Genomic DNA, 21958 nt, shown 5'->3' on the forward strand with positions numbered 1-21958 from the left:
TACTCAGAGGTCAGGCAGTTCCATCTTTCGTAAATTCACACTCTCATTTTCATCTTTTTGAGCAATATAACTTGAATGTAATAAATGTTAATTGTATGCCCAGTCATTTTGCAACGAGAAAGGTCACTTATGATGTAAACACATATGTATTACTTGAAAATTGGAGAACATCAGGCTTTGACTGAACCCTGGTAAAACAGAGTGGCTGTGGATTAATGGCCACTCGGGATCTGGGAAATTGTCATCTTTAGTCCTGGATGGGGTTGCACTGCCCCAGACAGACCCAGTGTGTAACTTGGGGGTTCTCTTGGACTCACGACTTCTGCTCAAAGAGCAGGTGGCAGTTGTGGCCAGGAGGGCCTTTGCTCAACTTCAGGTTGTGCGTCAGTTACGCCCTTTCCTGGACTGAGAGGCCCTTCGGTCACTCACACCCTGGTCATCTCCCATATAGACTACTGTAATACACTCTACATGGGGCTACCCTTGAAGATTATCCGGAAGCTATAACTGGTCCAGAATGCGGCTGCGCAATCTTGGGCGCTCTAAGGTTTGCACAAGTAACACCTTTGTTGTGTGAGCTGTACTGGGTTCCAGTCTGCTTCCGGGTCCAATTCAAGGTGTTGGTTATCACCTTTAAAGCCCTACATGGCATAGGACCAGGTTACCTGATGGACTGTCTCCTCCCTATCACATCAACCCGTCCCACCCGGTCATACAGAAAAGGCATGTTACAGACCCCATCCGTAAAATAATTCCATCTGGTGGGGTCTCAGAAGCGTGCCTTCTCTGTAGTAGCTCCCGCCCTTTGGAATACTCTTCCCCTGGAGGTGAGACAGGCCCCCTCACTCCTGGACTTCTGTAAAAAACTAAAAACCTGGTTTTGTCAGCAGGCCTAGAATGGGGACTAGCCACTCCTGGGGATGGCTAATGCCATAGAATGATTCTAAAAGGGCCCATTATACTCATGGACTGACTGAGAACTCTCTGCCATCTAGATTCTTTTTACTCTTATTGTATTTATAATTGGCTGAATTTTAACTCCATTTTTATTGTAAACCACCCAGAATCCCTCCTTTGCGGGGGAGATGGGTGGTGATAAACATTTGATAAATAAAACAAATAGAATATCCCTCCAAGTGAGATGCCTCTTTCTAACTAATTATTCAAGACTATTCAGTTAGTTTAACTGGAAGATTTATAAAAACTCGCCTGTTTTAGATAGTAATATATAGATCTGCCTTCTACTTTCAGTAAAAGCCCAATATAAGTACAGCATTAAGTAAATTATGAGACTTGTGTCTACATGACATGCTAAAGCATGTAGTGGTAATTTGGCCAAGTACAAAGGTCCACAACGTTTTGGGGCTAGTGGCTTCAACTGGAATTTTGGAAATACTGCATACAACTGGCACTTTGACAAAATGATTGTGAGGAGGGCACTGCCAACCATAAAACACTAATTTATCAGAAGATAAATTAATGAAATAGTTCCCACAACCCTTCTAGCCATCTGGGATGTTTTACTACCTCAGTTTACCTTTAGGAATAGCAGAGATCTGCTGGAGCATTGTGTTTCATAGGGCAAGGCAGACAATCTCCAATTCAAAGTTATCTTCAGTGAGTTTGTAATTAGATGGAGTTTAAATACATGGATAATGGTGACTTACCAACCAGGATGAGAAATGGTTCACTAAACCAGTATGTGTGAAACAGTTTCAAGTGTCATGCCAGAACTATGCATATTATCTGAAAGCCCCAGACAAGAGATACAGCTTAACAAACCCAGCTGTGTAGTTCACATGATTGAGAATCAGTACTGTGACCAAATTACAATACATTTTTATGCATATGCTTTATTGAGCTGAAGTCTGATTGACAAAATTCAACTGAAATGTTCGAAATAGCAGCCTAGATGCAACCACTGTCAGGCATCAACCATAATTTCACGGCAGCAATACTGAATACTTTCTATTGCACTCTTAGAACTGTATTTGTGAGCGGAAATGCATCTGCTTTGTAATGTTATTTTGCATGCTAGTTTTCAGCATCCACTTTGCTTTCATCCTCTGAAGGTACTGCATGTCACGCTCGCGAGCCAGAGCTGCTCCTGCAGTAACGGAGAAAGAGCCAATAATTGAATCTACCCAGAAAGCATTATTATTTTTAAGATGAACAAAACTGCTTAACCCTGCTATGAACTCTGCAAAGATATACTGTGTTCTTCCATAAAATCTGTCACTTTTGAAATGCAACTATTTTTACACACTAAGCATTCACAAACATTTTGAAATTATCCTACACTGAGTTTGCCTATTGTTCTGGCCCTGCAAACTGATCAACATAGAAATCAGTGACTCTCCATCTAGTCCAATATTCTCTTTCCAATAGCACTCAGCCAGAAATTCCTAAGAATTGAGCTATCAGTAGAATTCAGTAACATTTTTTGGCAGAAGAACCATGAGGGGGAGAGGGTTCCACCGAAACCTGGAGAAGTAGAGGGAAAGGCACACAGATAAATTGGAGAAAGCCCTCTCACAACAGAGTTTTGCTTTTATGGTGCTGAATTTTCACCCTACATACTCAAATACTCTGATACAACTAGGGAAGAAAGGGCACGGAAGAATCCCTACTACTACTACAACTGGCAACATATGTTATACGCTAAAAACATGAAATTAAAATGTATCAGTCCTTGAAAAGGTGACATTATCTACGGAGTGTGAGAGAATAATTTTGACAGCATCATTGTCTAAATTTAGCTGCTTACAGGCACCTTATGGTTCAAGAAGATACCTCCCAAGAACACTAGCTTTTATTATTTATATATTTTACCTGCAAATAGTGTTAAAAACAATGAAAAAGCAAGCTAGCAAGGCACTGATGTAACCTACTGCTTTTATCTGCTCACCTGAGTTGCTTGTCCAACCAAGGGCTTTATACTGCTGTAACACTTTGCCCACTGTCTGTTTATTTCTAGAAACAGCTACTGCTCTTGAGGAACCAAATCGCTGCTTGTAATATTTCATCAAGGAACGGTGACCAATCCTGGCACCTTTGTAAGAAAACATATTCATATATTAAAGCAATAAAGGATATGAAATACCTTTTTTTGTTATGACAAGAACATTGTGTCTCTGGGCTGAGGAACATTCTCTTTCTCCAAAGCATGTAACTGCAGAAGTAGCTGGAAATTCACTGTGGAATACTCTAAGACTATACTACCCCCACACAAAAGGGAACTTAGATAAAGAACTGTTAAATTCTTTCCAATTCCAAAAGCTGATCAATTTCTTTGGGGCCTCTGAGTCTTTAGTAAGATTTGTCTTGTATATACTTTTTATTAAAGATTTTAATTGCAGTAATAAAAGCTAATACAAACTAAGGCTATAGTGAGATTTGGAAACATATAGCTCCTATCTTTTACTGATGTTAACTTTATTTTTTTAAGAATGTAGGATGAAATATGCAGGTACAACAGATCCTTCTGAGGAGATAAATTCAACTGTAGAGAAATAATTGCAGGGCTTTGAGAAGTAGGCTTCTTTAAATTGTTTTTTTTTTAAATTAAGTTATGTACCCATGACACCTTTTTATATTTCAAAAGAATAAGTTGACTGCCAGGAAATGAAAGATTCAATATTCTTCCCATGGTGCTCTAATGGAAAAGATTCCAATATATTGTCCTGTGATAAGAAAGTAGACCTGCCAATCACTCAAGCCCATTTTTATGTGCACTTTACTATTTTATGGAGAAACACAGCTTTTTCTTTTTAAAATGTAAACACAATGTATTGTTTTTCCAAAATACTCCAAAGGGCTGAACCACATCAAAGCCTGATCATGGTCTAAATTTAGTTTGGTGCTGAGATCCTGTCTTGCCTGAAAGAACCAGCATAGATGTGGAACTGTCTAACACGGCTCAGGGGTGCACCAAATTTATGCACAGCCTGGTTTCTTGGGCCTTAATCTAATACCTAGTATGCAGGCCACAAACTATAAAACATGGTCAAAACAAACGATAGCATTCCAGAGAAGATAATTTTACTCTAAGTATTTATTCTAATAAATATTTGATAAATGTATATGATACACAAGTTTGGTTCAAAAAGATTCTTTTGCCTGATGGCCATCAGCCAACTCATTAACGTTAGCTTGGAGTTTGACTGACATTTTAAAATCCTGACTGAAGCTATTACAATGGCTCTCTGTTTTCTTTCTAGAAGTTCACCAAACATTTTTCATACATATGTGAATGAAGGAGGATAATCAACTGTTGATTTTTGGGATTGAGACATGTCACATAGCAAGAGAAATTGCTTGAAAAACCAGGGCAAGAAATTGAAGACTTCAGAGTTTATCCTCAGGATGAGGTTAACAATTAACAACTCACCATGCTGGCTATCAGAACCCATTACAAATGGATAAGGAGACTCTTATCCCATAAGTCTGTCTTCACCTCTCACTTAGCCCTGTTCAAGATCCATATGCACATTCCTGATAGTGATTATTTAAGAAAATAAAATCTTTACAGCATAACAATTAAAGTTTCCCAGATTTCCACCTCCAAAGATGGAGAATCACACTTAGACAGAATTCCTACCACAACAAAAATACTCCTAGAAGATTAGAACTTTCCTTTTTCCCTATCACCAACCCCCCCCCAAAAAAAAACCAAAACAACAAAAAAAGCCTCCCAAACCCTCAAAATCATTTGGGAAGAGAACAATGAATTACAATTAATCTAAAATTACTACAAACCAAAAGCAAGGAAAACAGCCTTTGCACTATTAGAAGACATCAGCTTCCCTCCATTTTATATCAGGGAAAGTTGCTACACATCAAACAATATAGTTTTAAGGTAAGTTAGATAAATGAGTCACTTCTGGTAAGCGTGGTCCTGCACAGCCCTGACAAAATACTATTCTTTCCCATGTGAATATGCTAATGATTGAGAACAGCCTTTTTTGACGAACTGTCTCCAGCATGATATGAGTAAAAGCTTCTTTGCTTCTTAGGACACATTAGAAGTCAGAAGGCCTGCAGCACCATCAAGTGCTCATTAAAATATGTTCTGTATCAAACACTTAAATATCTTGATCCTGATGCTCAGGTTCTTTCTTACCCTACATTATTTATGTATTTAATTTTTCCCTTTATCATTTGTCATGCCATGCACTTCTAGGTATAAAATGCAATACAATAATGAACAATTTAAATATTTTAGAGCATATAAACGAGTAATTATGAATAATGGGGCTATATCCGCTATAATGAGATTAACACAGCCAGAGTGAATAAAATATATTTTCAGGAATATATTTCTATTCTAGTTCTAACTATGTATTAATTATCCCAGAGGTTATTAGCACAAGTCCCAGAGATTCTTTTTTTTAAATAATTCCCTGTAGTAAAATTTTAGTCCAATAAGTATTACATTATAATATGCTAGAAATACCTTTTGTTTACAGAAATGCTAGAACACAGCCATTTATTTTATTTCATATGTAACTCTCCTTTATCAAAGGAGTTGGGATCAATTGTACCAAAGAATGTCAATCATACAGCAACCTATCCCCAAAATGCTTTTTAGCGAATCAGGAAAAAAGAAAGGTTGTAACGCCAACACTCCATATTCCATGTTACTTCATCTGCATCACTGCTTTACGTTCTGAAGAACTGAGTTTTAAAAAATGTTATTTAACTCACATTTTGTTATTTTAAGTATAGAACATTTTCCTGTCCATTAACTCAATAGCCTGTGGCTTCTAAGTAGTTCCAGTTTGTTTACAGGGGCAGACCTGCTTCATTTCCTAGCAGAATTGTGTCCTGCACATTGAATCATTCTTGCTGAATTTGTGATGTAGAAAGGGAGAAGATTCTTTATTCTTCAGAGAGCATCCTGGTAGCCAAAGGAACAATTCAGCACAAGGGGGCTCTTAGGAGTCTGTGTAGAAATTGGCCAGCCAAATTCTGCAAACCAATTCTATCACTCTCAACATGCTCACTGGAAGGGTTTACATAACACACTTATCATCATTTCTAGTTAAATGTCTCCAGGTACAAGTCCCATCTGGTATCCTCCCCTGACTCCTGTGATTAAAAAAAACCTGCCCATATGTTATTGAAAAGGGTTGCATACTGCATGATTTGAAAAACTAATCAGAAAAAGGAACTTCAAACAAATTGACTCCTTTATTGCTTAGCAAGGGCAAAGTGCCACAGGCAGATAAAAATCTCATTAAATGAGATGGAAGCTCCAATCCAATGGAGGCTGCTTTTGAGCAGTCTGAGTGGGGACAGGAGCTAACCGGTGCAATGGCACACTCATAAATCAGGGTAAGGAAATCATGTAAATGCACTTAATGTTTTTTTCATAATGCCCAGTCTCTTGGGAGCATTTGATACTTGCAAATTTGTTTGTTTCTATGCTTATTTGCTTTATATGGCTGTCCAACCCATAAAGCAACCCAGAGCAGCTTATAATTGTATAGAAGCACGAAACCAAATGGATTAGAAGCAAAACATAGCAAACATCTGGAAATCAAGAACAGAATAATTAAGAACTAAAAGGAAATAGAATAGGCCAGACATTGTACAGTCCATGCAAAAATCTTTAATTCTGGATGGATTCATCTAGTGTTTTGGCTCAGTGCCTGGTCAAGGAACCAGGGATCCAAACTTCAGAGGGAATAATGTTCCATGGGGCAGATGCTGTGAAAGAGAAAGCACACCTCTGGTTCCCACCAGGTGATGTTGTTTCAAAGAAGGGACCTGAAGCATACCCATCTTGCTGGATCTTAGGGGATAAACGGAGACAATTGAAGACGGGCAGCTCCCCAAGTAACCAAGCCCTGTACGTATCACTGTATAAGGGATAACCAGCACACTGAATTAAACCCAGGAATCTATAGGAAGCCAGCGCAGCTCAGAGCACTGGTGTTTCATGGATGTACCAAGGTGTACGTATACTTATTTGTGCCACTGCATTCTGAACCAGTTAGAGCTTCTGGATGGTTTCAAGGGCAGTCCCATGTAAAGCACATAGCAAAAATTCAAATCAGATTCCTGTATCCAAAAGGGTAGTAATCTGATGATCTAATTGCTACATGAAAAGTAGTAGAACTACACTTATTTAATACAATTATAACCCACTTTTCTTCCAATATTTAACTCAAGGCAGTGTGCACAGACTTCCCTAGGCAGTCTCCTACTAAAGTACTGACCAGATCCAGATATGCTTAGGGTTCAGTTGTTGCATCATGTACCTTTAGACCACGTGATGGAGCTTGTACTGATCTGGCAAGACTTCACACTTTTGTAAACAGCTTTTTCTTTTTGGAGACTTCTTTAGTAAAATCAGGATAGACTGATATCTTACTTTGGCTAGAACCCCACTTCAATGGAGACTTTACTGGCTCCTGGCGAAATATTTCATGTGCTTTCCAGCTACATCCTGCATCAATAATCAAGACCAGATTTACAGATCGGATAATCGTTTGAATGCAGGGGCCTTTATCTTATCCTTGAAATCTGATGATGGAAAAGCCTGATTGTGTTTCATTCCAAGGAATCTGTTGAGGGAGATGTGCTGCAAAAAGCCTTATTTTAAAAGGCTCTATGCTTTCATTTTTTTTCTGTACTCCTCTTCATTTTTAATATGGTTAACTTCATGATAAAAAAGTCTGGGCATATTGCCAACACTATTGTTTATCTCTACACATAATATATTTGTCTGATCTAGTAAGTTTGAACTGTTCTGAATTTTTTCACTTATAAGTAGAGAGACAAAACCAAAGTGCTATTCCATTTGGGAAGTTGGGTATTTGTTTGGGGTTTTTAAATAGATTTTTATTCTTTTCTTTAGGGTTCTTTTTATTATTCCTTAATAATGTTATTTGCTTGTTGTTCTATTTTCTTGCACATAATCATGTTTTCCTTTTTTTCTTTTAAGTATAGATTCTATAGACTGTACATGCAACAGTATATTATTTGAATGCTAATTTGAATTTCTATGGAGGTTCTACATCTGTCAGCAATAAAATACGATACATATTCAAACACAGAAAAGTTTATTACTAGATATTTGTTAAATGGTACAGGTCATAAAATGAATTGGTACTGGGAAAATATTGATAAGTGAGCCAAACTAAAATTAATGGATGAAGTTAGTCAGTCTTAACGTAAAAGGGTTGCGGGAATCTAAGAAATAAAATGTAATCTTAGCATATTTAAAACTGTTAATGGTAGACTCTGTTTATCTACAGGAGCCTCATTTAATGGAACAGGATAAATCTCTATTAATGAAGGATTGGGTGGGACAGGTTTACCTCACAGATACTTCGACAAAAGCTAAAGGTGTGGCCATTTTGGTTTGGAAAGGATTCCCAACTGACATACAACAGATTATCACTGATGTAAATGGGAATTATTATTTTTATGTGCTAAAATAGTAGGGACCGCAACAGCTAAGGTTAATGTTCATGGGCCTAATTTAGATTCTTCTGTTATGCTTGATGAATGGTTTTGACACTGAATTTCTGATAAAGTGATAATAGGAGATTTTGATGAAATATTAGATTCTGAGCTTGATAGAAATACAGCACACAGACACAAAAAATAATTAGTAAGGGAAACGATTAAGACTTATACGGAAGAATTGAATTTAATAGACCTCTGGTGTTTGATGTGTCCAAGTAAAAGAGAATATATATTTTATTCAAATGTGCACCAGATTTTTTTTAGGCTTGATTATTTTTTAATATCATTGACTTTATATCACCAAATTCAATAATGTAATATTGATGTTTGTTATGTATCTGATCATAGTGCAATTACCTTTCAGAAACTGGTTAAGGTATCAAGAAATTGGTATTTCAACATTCCCCTATTGAATGATAAAGAATTTGTACAACAAAGGCAGGTAGAGACATTATAATATTTTGATTTGAATTCAGAAACTTCAAGTGCCAAAATTTTTGAATGGGAAGCATATAAAGCATATATCTAAGGTTGAATTATTGTTTATACATCATACAAAAATAAGAATAAAAATAAAAGGGAAAATAATTTGAAAGATGAACTGAAACATATATGGGCACAGATGGGTTAGATGCCCATTTATGATTTGGCATAGAGAAATACAGAAAAAGAAATATGAATTAACTACTATAATATCACAACAGACAGAATTCATGGTAACATGTTTATGACATGAGATACTGGGAGAATGATGAAGGACATTAAAAATCAGGAAAAAGATTGTGATATGGAAAAATTGGATGGAAGAGGGGATATTGACTTTGGACCAACTGATAGATAACCAATAAATCTAGAAACCATCTATGTGTTTCTCCATCACTCTGCCCTACACTACAGTATCCTTCTAAACTGCAGTGATAGAAAGCTAGCCTGGTAGGACAATCATGACTTATTTCCATAGTATCACATACCTGAAGGTAAAATCAGCTCCATAGTTTCATCATCATAGTCCAATTTCTTTTCTGATGGCAGTTGTTCAGACATCTCCACATCCTCCCCTTCTTGGTAGTCAGGATAACTGCTCCTATAAAAGGGCAAAGGGCAACATTTTGCCTTAAAAAAATGAGAAGAGACTGTTTCTGAAAAAAATGGCTCTGTTATAACTCAGTCTGAAAATGAAAACCTTGTGCTGCTCACAAATATAACCGTGGGAGCTTTGAGACCAAGGAGAAAAGTAGTTTGCTCAAGATGACGAAAAAGCAGATCTGCTGTAATCCTGCCTCCTGGGGTGTCATGCATTCAACTAAGAGACTAGCAATTTTTGGTTCCTCTTTTCCTTGAGCTGTTTCCATCCTATTGGTTGAGATATGAGAACTAACAGTCTCTGGCTACATTCCAGTCATGATACCAGCGCCATAGCTGATTGTTGTAAGAATCTTGAACATTAAAATTAGTACCTCCCTATCCCTTTTCCTTGCATCATGTATTTTATCATGGTGAGGCTAAGATCAGGGATTACTTTCATTTGTTATTGATCTGTAAGCCACTCCTGCAGCCTTTCTAGCTAATGAGCAGGGTATTCAGTAATTGCTTTGAATAAACAGAAATAGATGGCCAGTGATTGTTTTTAAACCTAATAGATTATTCAAATGCAAAGTAATAGTCCTAGACAAAATGATTCCTGAAACAGTGATAGCTAGTAACTCAAAAAGGAAATAAAAGTGCATCAGATGCAAGAAAAGACACTTGAAGACTTTTTCTCTTCTCTACCTTGCACATCATAGTGGCAGGGTTGCATGCAGATAATGTGTAGCCTAGCTTTCACTCCAACAAATTGGTATTTTACATGTAGGGAATTAATGTGGGGCTTTCCAACTTAATCTAGAATGGTACTATTCTAATCTTGTTTTAATCATGCTGCATCCACATTGTGGGGCAAAAGAACAAGATTCTAATAGAATACAGCTTTAAGGAATGAAATTTTTAAGCAGGGACAAGAGACATAATGCCCTTTAATAAACATTTTCCTTCCTCCTGAATAAACTATCAGTGGGACTGTAGAGTAGAGTATATTGTTGTAAAGTATTTATATTCACATAAAGGAAGAATATATACCCCACCTGACTTCTCAAAATGCAGGCACATAGGATGGAGACATGCCTCTGTGTTTCAAAAGGCCAGTACAAACGCTTACGTTGCTATATTTGCTGCATCTGCAGTGCCCGTATCTACACTACTGTAGGGAATACAAGCTCTGCAGGCAGGCACAATCATAGATACTGATGGGAAGCTCGATTCTCCAAGAGCCAAGAAGGCAGAGTTGGAAGCAAAACAGGGGCACTCTACCCTGCAATGTTTTGCTGTGGGTCCCACTTGTAAAAAAAATATATATGTTCCATGTGATTCCCAAGTAACTGTTAGAGGATAATAGCACTAACTTAGGAAGTAGCTTTATAATTTTGGTTACCCAAAAAGGGATTCATCACATACATGAGGCAAGTCCAGGACTGCACCATCAACATGAGTTTTTACTTAAGCCAAACATTCAACGTTTCTCATCAGCAATGCAACTCCTACCTGAAATCATAGAAGTCTGCAAATTCCAAAGCAGCATCTCCCTCAGTGAAGAGCTTGCAATGGCTTTTGTCATTCATATGTGCCTGGACAGCTTTTGTTGTGTAAAAGGACTTCCCCTTCTCATTGCACCATAGGCAGATCTTCCCAACCCCAATCTTCTCTCCTGTATATTGAGAGAAGGGGGATAAAAATTGCCCTTTGGTCTTATATGAATTCAAAATATTAATTGTATCCTAGCATTTAGAACCAAACTTCCCTCTGTGCCCATTGCTACTGCCAAGAATCTCCATTCAGCTTTTCCACTGACCCTGCACCCTCACCTTTTTACATATTATAGAGACACCCAAACATCTTTTGACAAAACACCAGATTTGCAGTCAGTGAACTCAATCTAGCAATGTTTTGCCTCATGCTTAGATGTTACCTATTAGAAATCTATCATTAGAAAAGCTGCCTATGACAACAAAGTCAATTATAAACAGGTAAAATAAGGATGAAATGAGCTGTGTTACAAACTTGGCCAAGTCCCAGTCAAGGTTCCTTGTCAAGAAAAAGAGTGGTGGTGGTAGAACACAGAGCAAAAGCACTTCCATTTTCCAGGTATTACCGTTATTTCTGAGATAAGCTTTTCAGATGAACACTGAGAGCTTATTAGAACCTCTAATGTTGCAAGCCGATTTGACCAGTGAGAGAAACAGATTTAATTGTCCCATAACCAAGTATCCATACATTATACAAGTAGCCCTTGGGTTATGATGGCAATTGAGACTGGAATTTCTGTCACTAAGCAATGCAGTCGTAAAGCACAACATCACACGACTGCATTGCTTAACAGTTCTGGCAGTCCTGGTTGCTGTCATTAAGCAAGGACCTCATCGCGACTTCTGACTTCCTGCCGGCTTCCCCAAAGATTCTGCTTGTGGGAAGCCAGCAGGAACATTGGAAATTGTGATCATGTGACCGTGGGGATGCTGCGATGGTCGAAACTCTTGAGGACTGGTTGTAAGTACCATTTGTTCCGCTCCGCTGTAGTTTTGATGGTTGTTGAATGGTCGTAACACAAGGACTACCTGTACGTACAATCTGCACAAAGTCTATAGATATACTATCCAATGTGTGTATGCTCAACTTTATTCTGATGTCAGATCAAATTTATTAATCGGCATTAAATTTTAGGGAGAAAAACCAACAGTCTGGATCTATACAGAATAGTCTTTATGTCTAGAGGCCAACTTCTGATATCCTATCCTGTTTGACATACACTTTTAAAGCATCATCCACACCAACTCTAACCCAGTTGACATTAAAAATGCCATCTACATCACTGAGAAAAAATTGTTTTTTTAAAATGCCATATTCATTAATCAGTCATATATAATGAGAATGCAACACTGAGACAAATGCCATATATGATTTTCTTAAAAATCAGTAACAATGTTTATCTATTTAATAGGGAGAAAGCTCTGACAGACTTACCCAAGTACTTGATCAATCCTCTGAAATCTACAAGATATTCTATGTCTGGAATAAAAAAACTATGGACTTTTGTCATGTGGGCCACATTTTTCATGAGAGAACTTGAATGGTGAGGACAGAATAAGCAGTCTGTTATAGGAATTGCATCAGCGTCAACCCCATCATTCCCAGGTACACTGTCTTCTGGTTCATCTGGGATTCCCTCTACCTCTCCTTCTTCAGACTCTAGGTCTTCATCTGAGTCTATATCTTCCCAGCCTTCTACAAGAAATCAAAGCAAAAACTTAAGTTGGTCTAACTGCATTAAAAAGAAGATGCATGTCAACAATTCAGTGCAACAGCATGCTACGAGATCTTATAGTTAAGGAAAGGTTAGCGTTCAGTTAACTGTTTCAAAACTGGATTTTCCAAAACACTTGAAAACCTTTGACAGATTCCAGTGTTTGACTTTAATACCCAACCAGCCCAGTTCCTCACCTCATCCTTTTCCTAAGACAATACACAAGCCCAAACACTTTTGAAAAACACATTCTAATAGGATAATGCTTTGAAAATAATTCAGACAAAATGCTTTGGAGCACATAGTGATATACATATAGCACCTGTCAACAACTCTTTAAAGCAGCCACAGTTTTATCCAGCAACACGCAGCTACTCTCTGCAATTGCCGTATGTTCCAGGGAAATGACACAGTTGCTTTAAAGATTGGCAGACAGGTGCCACTTCTGAGCTCTGAAACTTCTTTTTGAAATCAAATTCATTAGCCCTGTATTCTAACTCAGGCCAGTATAGCAGTGGTTACAGTTTAGTGAATATTCTACAATGATGGGTCATAGGTAACTAGCAATTTCAGTATATTTATTTTTATTTATTTATTTATTTATTTTATATCCAGCCATTATTATTTTTATAAATAACTCAAGGTGGGGAACATACCTATTAAACCTTCCTCCTCCTAGTTTCCCCACAACAACCCTGTGAGGTGAGTTGGGCTGAGAGAGAGTGACTGGCCTAAGGTCACCCAGCCAGCTTTCATGCCTAAGGAGGGACTAGAACTCAAGTCTCCTGGTTTCTAGCCCATTGCCTTAACCACTAGACCAAACTGGCACTGTGTCAATCAGCTTATAACATGACCCAAGATATTTTCCCTCATGGCTGCCTCTAGGAATTAAAGCTGTCATGACAATGGATCAATTCTTGTAGCAGACCACATGAAGCAATTTTGGCCCACTGAAAAAAAGATTTCAGCCAAAACTACATGTATTGATTCAACAATAAAATTATTCATTAAACAATAAAGCTAGTTCTGAAGCAGCAAACCACTTCTTCAGAATTATATACAATTTAGAGGATATGTCAGGAAATGTTTCTTCTGGGAGGAACAAAAAAAGCCGCTTAAAATAAAGACGGTGTTTTCAGTTTTTATGGTACTTTGTGTATTCTAATTTTCCTTCCTTTAAAAAAAATACATACCTGTTTACATGACATCATCTTTTAATTAATATCATGTTTTTTGTTCAGCACAGTCTTATGACTGTTTATCCAAGAACAAGCTATTGTTCAGTGGCGATTATTCCATAGCAAGTACATTTAGGAATAAACCCACATTCCAACAAATAACCCAAAATCTGATTAAATACTGCAGTCCAGTGTAGCTAGAAGATGCAAACAGGCTTTCAGAGTTTTAAACTGGACATTGCACAGGACTTCCTCCTGGCTACAAGATCCTCATTTCCCTGCTTCTAGTTTAGATTGCTCTTGTTGTTACCTTCCTCCATATCTTCCTCCTTCCCTTCATCGTCAGACTGCTGTTGTGCCAGCTTCTTGGCCTGCTGCGCAAACCAGTGTAATCGGGGTGGTCTTTCCATGTGCTCTCTTCTCTGAAGCGAACTGCTACTTTCTTCCATGAAAGAAGAGCCAACGGCATCTGCAGACAAGGGAAGCTTCTTTGGAGATGAGGATGGCTGAGCTTTGATGGCTTGCTGGATAGCAGTGTTCATAGCATCTTTGTCAACATTCTCTTGAGCAAGGCCTTTCTCCAAATTCTTCTCATTCAAGAGTTCCACTTTCTTGCTGATAGCTTGTACAGCTTTCTTCTCAAGCTCCAAATGCTTCCTGGACTTCAGGTGGTTTGCATATGCATTGAAATTGCAAAATCTCTTGCTGCAAGCTACACAATAAGTTGCAGTGGCCTTGTTCTGCTCTTCCAGTCCTGCTTTCTGGGCTAGAACCCTCTCTTGAAAGTTCTCGGCAGTGACAGGGGGCATCTCAGCGACTTTTCTCTTCAGGTTATACCTGTGCCAGTCAGTCTTATAGTGGGCCCGCTGAACATCCGCATCCTTGATAGTTACTCGGCAAGTGATGCAAGTGTATGTTGCTGGAGCTGGAAAGAAAGGAAACAAGTAAATACACAGAGGTTCAACTGAAAGGAATTTGGCTTAACCAGTTACCTTAGATACAGCTCTATTTCAGACATTCCCATTGTGGCTCCAGCCAGGCATACTCAACTACAAATCCCATCATTAAGCCAGCACACCTGACAATAGGACTTACAGTCTAATGTGCCTGGAAGTGAAAGTTGTCTTATTTTAAGAAGGTCAGGGGATGTTCTCCAAAATATTTTTTTAATACTGTCTGGCTCTGCAGTTGTGTTAATTTAAGAATATGATAGAATTCATTCAAGGGTTATTGAGTCTCACTGATTCTGGGAAAAGGTCAGATATGCACAATATAACACAGACACACAGCTGCCAAACTAAATACCATCAACAGATACACCCTGTTCTGCTCTCTACTTTGGGCCACAAAGAAAGAAATCAGGGCTGCTGTCAACCCCTTGGCAAGACTGTAGTTTTACTTCCTGGATGGCAAATTTTATTAGGGCTCATAGTTAAAGGGTTAAATTTCTCCTAGCAGTGTTCAGCACTCAACAACAGCAGATTATCAGGTATCAAGATTATTATCCCCAGTAATAAGCACAAAGGTACATCTTAATACACAACCGTTCACACTACTCCTTCCCCTCCCCTCCAAACAAACCCAACATGGAGATGCAACTCTGCCTTCCATTAAAGTCACACACCGCCGCCAACCCCATTCGGGTTGCCATCGCTTGAAGAGTCTAGCACAAGCACAGGCCTCTCGTTTCTCCCCGGAATAGGAGTACGGAGGCAGCCGCAGGATGACTGCACGTGCAGCGGTGGGAGATTTTATAACTTCGGCGGATGCTGACCCCCTACACACACCACCGTCAAGGCACAGTCCTCTATTGCCTGTCCACGTTGGGCGCGCCTTGTAACCGCCTGGGCGTGCTGAGGGGTATGCGTGATCGTTGTCGGGGCAAGGAAAGATGGCTCAGAGAAGGAGGAGGAAAGCTCTGTTGGATACTTCGGCAGAATTCGTTGCGCGAGACCGGGGCGCGCCTTGGCCTACCTGGTGCTCCAAGGGAAGGAGACGCGCCGCTCATAGCACGAGATCCGCCGGGAAGCACTTCGCCTGCCTGAATGCCAACCAGCAGCGCAGGACGGCCCGCGGGAGCTCAAGCCAAGGTGGGAGAACGCCGGGGAAACGGAGCCCAGCTGGGGGAGAAGGCCGCTCGGTCACGCTCGACGTCCCCTGCGCGAGGGGCAGTTCCGAACACGCGGCGCCGCGCTGCTCCAAGGTTCCGCGCAGGGGTTAAATGGCAAACGCTCCACCGCGAAGCTGCTCTTCTCGCTTCCGGGTAAGAGGAGCAGGTGGGCTGATCAGTACTGCTGAATCTGCTTCCGCATTTGCCCCCTCTGCAGGCTTGGAAGACCAGCTGCCTCGTTGCGGTCTGTCGCCTTTGAGCTCGGGATGAGAGAAGCAGAGAATGCAGGCTTAGAAGCCGTTTGCGTCTTTTCCTCGGACGCCCCCACGGTGAGCATTGCAAGCAGCGCTGCCCTTGTGGGAATTTGGAAGAAAAAAACGGCAAATATATGTAAGGGCCCGCTCCTAATTACATTGAGAGAGAGAGAGAGAGAGAGAGAGCGCGGTCACAGATTTGTCTTTTTTCTTGTTTTTAAGACCAAGGGGAGTGCCGGACATCGCATTGCACACTGGTGACCTAAGACAATTACAATAATGAGACGAATCTGGTCGAACAGGCTTTCCTGTTTTGACAGTTGTTGCAGGCCACACAGTTGCAGGGTACCAGGTTGGGCAAATTGCTGCTTTTAAATGCCTTCTGCTTTTTTTTTTTAATCTTAGTTGATTTTGTACTAGGTCAGTAGTTTTTAACCTTGGGTATTTTTTTAGTCTCACCAATCACTTTATCAAAGAACCTCGGTCTTCCTACATGAGCCCCCAAAAAAGATGCACTTATTTTAAGGCTTTTCAACAGGTGCTGTGTGCATGCTCACATGTGCTCAGAATCCCACTCTCCCCTTTGAATCGAAAGCGTTACACAGCCCTAAATCAAATTTGATTAGTGAGGAGACTGCAGTTGCATTTCACTGACCAGCACTGTGCTGAAAGAAAAATCTGATTGCTCCTTGTACCGCACTAATTCAATGAAATGTGGGGTATTAATCTAAGTCAAAAGAAGATCTGGCTATACAACCCTCATGTAGCAAGTATCCAAATCTGGCACTGCGTCGCATGGTCAGCTGTACTTCCATATATGTGCTTGCTGGCCTTTAAGTATAGAAGAAGATTCCTGCTCATAGTGTCAGTAACAAGCCAAATGGGTGACATTTTTGTGTGTTGATATCACACTGCAAGTGTTGTGCTTTGCTGCCCCTTGTTCCCCCTCCTCCTTCAGAAACTAAAGTCCATATTGTCCAGCATTTTGTGTTACATTTTGGCCAATTGGATGAATTTGGGAAACTGACAAGCCTCAACAGGAGGGGGATAGTTCCCTTCTGCTGTCACTTCCCAGCAATTAGTATTGAAGGCTGTGGCTAGTAATCGATATTAGTAGCCATTGATACCATGATCCTCCATGACCCCATTCAGTTGCCTTTTAGAAACATCAGATTGACTTCCACAGCTAATTGTGTGATCTGTAAAAAGCATTTCCTTTTGTTAGACCTGAATGAACAGGTATTCAGTTTTAGTGGATGACCTCAAATTCTAATCTTGTGAGATAAGAAAATTTTCTCTCCACATAATTTATGATTTTATAGAATTCTATAATTTTATAGCTTTGACGGTGTGGTCAGTGAGCTAGAGCCAGACACCCTGAAGAGTGAGGTTGAATGGGCCTTAAGAAGCATTGCTAATAACAAGGCAGCAGGAGACGACGGCATCCCAGCTGAACTGTTCAAAATCTTGCAAGATGATGCTGTCAAGGTAATGCATGCTATATGCCAGCAAATTTGGAAAACACAAGAATGGCCATCAGATTGGAAAAAATCAACTTATATCCCCATACCAAAAAAAGGAAACGCTAAAGAATGTTCAAACTATCGAACAGTGGCACTCATTTCACAGGCCAGTAAGGTAATGCTCAAGATCCTGAAAGGTAGACTTCAGCTATTCATGGAGCGAGAATTGCCAGATGTACAAGCTGGGTTTAGAAAAGGCAGAGGAACTAGGGACCAAATTGCCAATACCCGCTGGATAATGGAAAAAGCCAGGGAGTTTCAGAAAAACATCTATTTCTGTTTTATTGACTATTCTAAAGCCTTTGACTGTGTGGACCATAACAAATTGTGGCAAGTTCTTAGCGGTATGGGGATACCAAGTCATCTTGTCTGCCTCCTGAAGAATCTGTATAACAACCAAGTAGCAACAGTAAGAACAGACCACGGAACAACGGACTGGTTTAAGATTGGGAAAGGAGTACGACAGGGCTGTATACTCTCACCCTACTTATTCAACTTGTACGCAGAACACATCATGTGACATGCTGGGCTTGAGGAATCCAAGGCTGGAGTTAAAATCATTGGAAGAAACATTAACAATCTCAGATATGCAGATGAAAGCGAAGAGGAACTGAGGAGCCTTATAATGAAGGTGAAAGAAGAAAGTACAAAAGCTGGTTTGCAGCTAAACCTCAAAAAAACCCAAGATTATGGCAACCAGCTTGATTGATAGCTGGCAAATAGAGGGAGAAAACGTAGAAGCAGTGAAAGACTTTGTATTTCTAGGTGCGAAGTTTACTGCAGATGCTGACTGCAGTCAGGAAATCAGAAGATGTTTAATCCTTGGGAGAAGAGCAATGACAGATCTCAATAAAATAGTTAAGAGCAGAGACATCACACTGACAACAAAGGTCTGCGTTGTTAAAGCAATGGTATTCCCAGTAGTAACATATGGCTGTGAGAGCTGGACCATAAGGAAGGCTGAGAGAAGGAAGATAGATGCTTTTGAACTGTGGCGTTGAAGGAAAATTCTGAGAGTGCCTTGGACTGCAAGAAGATCCAACCAGTCCATCCTCCAGGAAATAAAGCCAGACTGCTCACTTGAGGGAATGATATTAAAGGCAAAACTGAAATACTTTGGCCACCTAATGAAAAGACAGGACACCCTGGAGAAGATGCTGATGCTAGGGAGAGTGGAAGGCAAAAGGAAGAAGGCCGACCAAGGGCAAGGTGGATGGATGATATTCTAGAGGTGACGGACTCGTCCCTGGGGGAGCTGGGGGTGTTGACGACCGACAGGAAGCTCTGGCGTGGGCTGGTCCATGAAGTCACGAAGAGTCGGAAGCGACTGAATGAATAAACAAGAATTCTACCATGTCTCCTCTTACCCCTCCTTCTTTCCAAGCTGAAAAACCTCAGCTGCTGCAGTCTTCTCTTATATGGGACCTGCTGCAGGCCCCTAATAATTTTAATAGTTCTTTTTCATATCTTTTCTAGTTGTATCATATCCTTCTTAAGGTGGGTACATAATACTCAAAGAGTGCTCTCACCAGAGATTTTTATAAAGGCATTATTATTTTTGCAGTTCTATTCTCTCCCAATGATTTCAAATATGGCATTATCTGTCCTAAGCAGCTGCATGCTGGGTTAACATTTTAATCAAGCTGCCTGCTGTGACTGTAAGATTCTTTTCCTGGTCAGTCACTGCCATATTAGAGCTAATTAATCTATAAGGATTTTGTATGTGTGTGTGTATGCCAACATCACTGGCTTTCTGCAAGGTCCTGAAGACATGGCTTTGCATCGTGCTTGGGGATCCAGGGGACATACGGAGCCTGCAAAATGCTTGCATTGTTTGTAATGTATGGACTGCATTCTCCCATGGATTATGTTTTATCATTTTAGTTGTTTTAATTGGATTTTAATGGGTTTTTTTGGTTATTTGTATTTGTTTTATTAACTGCGTGAGCTGCCTAGAGTCATGTAGGTGAGATGGGCGGCTATATAAATTGAACAAATAAATAAATAAAGCATCACTTTATACTTGTTTATATTGAACTGCATTTGGCAGTTTGAAGCATATTCATCCAGTTTGGAGAGATTGCTTTTGAGCTCCCGGCAATCCCTGTTTAATTTTTACACCCTGAACAGTTTTGCAGCATCAGCAAACTGAGCCACCTCACTGCTTAGCCCTAACTCTAAATGATTTAAATTCAAGTCCTAAATAGGTAACTGAAACAAGTAAGTCTGTTCGTAAGAATACAAGAGCCCAACTTGATGCTGGGAGCTGCATGTGGACCTCAAAAGCCTTGAGTACAGCACACTTCTACAACTGTTACCAGCTTGTAAAGTTTAAAGTGATAGAAGGGTAAAGTTATTAAATAAATGACTGGGAATATTCATATTAGATTGAATCTCTCTCCCCCCCCCCCCAATTTAACTGTAAATTAAATCCAATTTTTTTTCCTGGTGTCACTCGCTAAGGTTGGCTAATATTGTTTTTTTCCTTATGAAAAAGACATATGAGCAGAAAAACGGAAAAAGTGAGAGGGAGACAATTACTTTAGAAATTGATGCTAAAGAAAGCAGCAGGCTAGTATGTTACAAAATGTAGTATGCACAATTTGATAAGAAACCCTGAACTCTATAACCAAGGCATGGGCAACCTCACAGAGGGGGCAAAATCTGGAAGAAGGCAGGTGGGGTGTTCTAACTAAAGCCCTCTTTTGTATATTTGTGTGATATTAACACACCTACTAAAGGGGCAGGACTTCAATTAAGACACTACACCCTTGTGTGCCTCTGTCCATAGAAGATGTAATATTTCCTGATGAATTCTAGCATATCATTTTGCAATGATTATTATAATTCATTTTCTCAAACATGCGACTGTGACATCAGTACACTGTATTTAGAGAAGTATTTGGAATCCTACCTAATAAAAATGCAATTGAGAGGGGGTTTGCCCCAACAAGAATACCCCAATAGTCAATTTCCTGTTCATGACTTGGTTTCGAATTGGTGTGTTTCTGTGGTTTGAGTTTTTGATCATGAAAGCAAAGTACACATGCTGTACAACTGAATGCAACTATTAGGTGTGAAGAGACATAGTGAACTTAATGCGCAGGTCTATATTTCTCAACCCAGTTAATACAAGGGTTGCATTCAGACAAATGCTAATAGCAGATTAAACAATATTGGTATATAAGGTACAGTTGAAACATCTGTCTAGAAGCTTGCATAAATGTACAGTATCTACAGGTTTCCTCATTTGTTACATGCATTTTGCATACTACCTGTTCTGCATCTTTGCCATCCTACCCCATAAATTGTTTCTATCCATTATGGATCTCTTTTTTAAAAAAAATTCTCTGCAGCCCCAACTGGGAAAAAATGTGAGTTATATTTGTACATAGTCAGTGTACAAAATTAAATTCGGACTGTTCCTTTAAATATATTTTGCAAAGAAAAAGCTACAGGATATTTTGCAGAGAATTTTTAGCCCAAGTTTTGGGAGCAATATTGTCTACCAAAACAATTTTATTTATTTTCAAATTTAATTACTGCCCATCTTCCCCAATCTATATACAAAATAGAGTCATGTATTATGGAAGTTATAATCCCAAACATCTGGACAGCACAAAGGTGCCAACACTAGCTTTAGGGAGTTGCCACAAAGTTAACTTTCTAAGTTATTTCAGCTTTCCTCATTGCCTATTTTTAGCTTATAAGTGTTTTTTTAATAATGTCGTATTGAAAGCCACCGGGATATTTTACATGTGAACAGGTTATAGAAATTAATTACATAAAACGAAACAGTTAACATAACTCTGTACCTTGTTATTTCCCTCACATTTTATTTTAATTGGATGAGAAGTATAGCTACCAGGTGTCTTTCTGCTGCCTTATAATTACGTATTAGATTTTGAATCAATACTTTAAAAGTCAGTTTTTCTTTATAATCCAAATTCTTATTTATGATTCTCTAATAAATACTTATTTTCTTAATACACAGATTATAAGATTCCTTTTAAAAAATATTTTTCCTAAATTCCACAGTTGTGTCCATTCAGTACTCAAAGGATACATGAAGAGTGAAACCA

General features: G+C 39.3%; 1 protein-coding gene across 1 annotated transcript; it reads right to left on the reverse strand.

Annotated features, from left to right (window-relative positions):
• Positions 1-1833: 1833 nt before the first annotated feature.
• On the reverse strand, positions 1834-16237 carry ZNF622 (zinc finger protein 622). The gene is made up of 7 exons (XM_063298759.1): positions 15964-16237; positions 14300-14914; positions 12532-12792; positions 11056-11218; positions 9450-9562; positions 2909-3052; positions 1834-2107 (listed from the first exon to the last, which is right to left on the reverse strand). The coding sequence occupies exons 1-7, from the start codon at positions 15995-15997 to the stop codon at positions 1980-1982; spliced, it is 1458 nt and encodes a 485-aa protein (XP_063154829.1). The 5' UTR covers positions 15998-16237; the 3' UTR covers positions 1834-1979.
• Positions 16238-21958: the final 5721 nt, after the last annotated feature.

This window comes from Candoia aspera, chromosome 3 (genome assembly GCF_035149785.1).
Source record: "Candoia aspera isolate rCanAsp1 chromosome 3, rCanAsp1.hap2, whole genome shotgun sequence".
Lineage (NCBI taxonomy): Eukaryota > Metazoa > Chordata > Lepidosauria > Squamata > Boidae > Candoia > Candoia aspera.

Coding starts and splice junctions, on each gene's coding strand:
- ZNF622 (XM_063298759.1), bottom strand. CDS start 15,997: ATGAGCGGCGCGTCTCCTTCCCTTGGAGCACCAG. Junction 11,219..12,531: donor AGGATTGATCAAGTACTTGG/GTAAGTCTGTCA, acceptor CTCAATATACAG/GAGAGAAGATTGGGGTTGGG. Junction 3,053..9,449: donor GGAGCTGATTTTACCTTCAG/GTATGTGATACT, acceptor TTTCTTACAAAG/GTGCCAGGATTGGTCACCGT.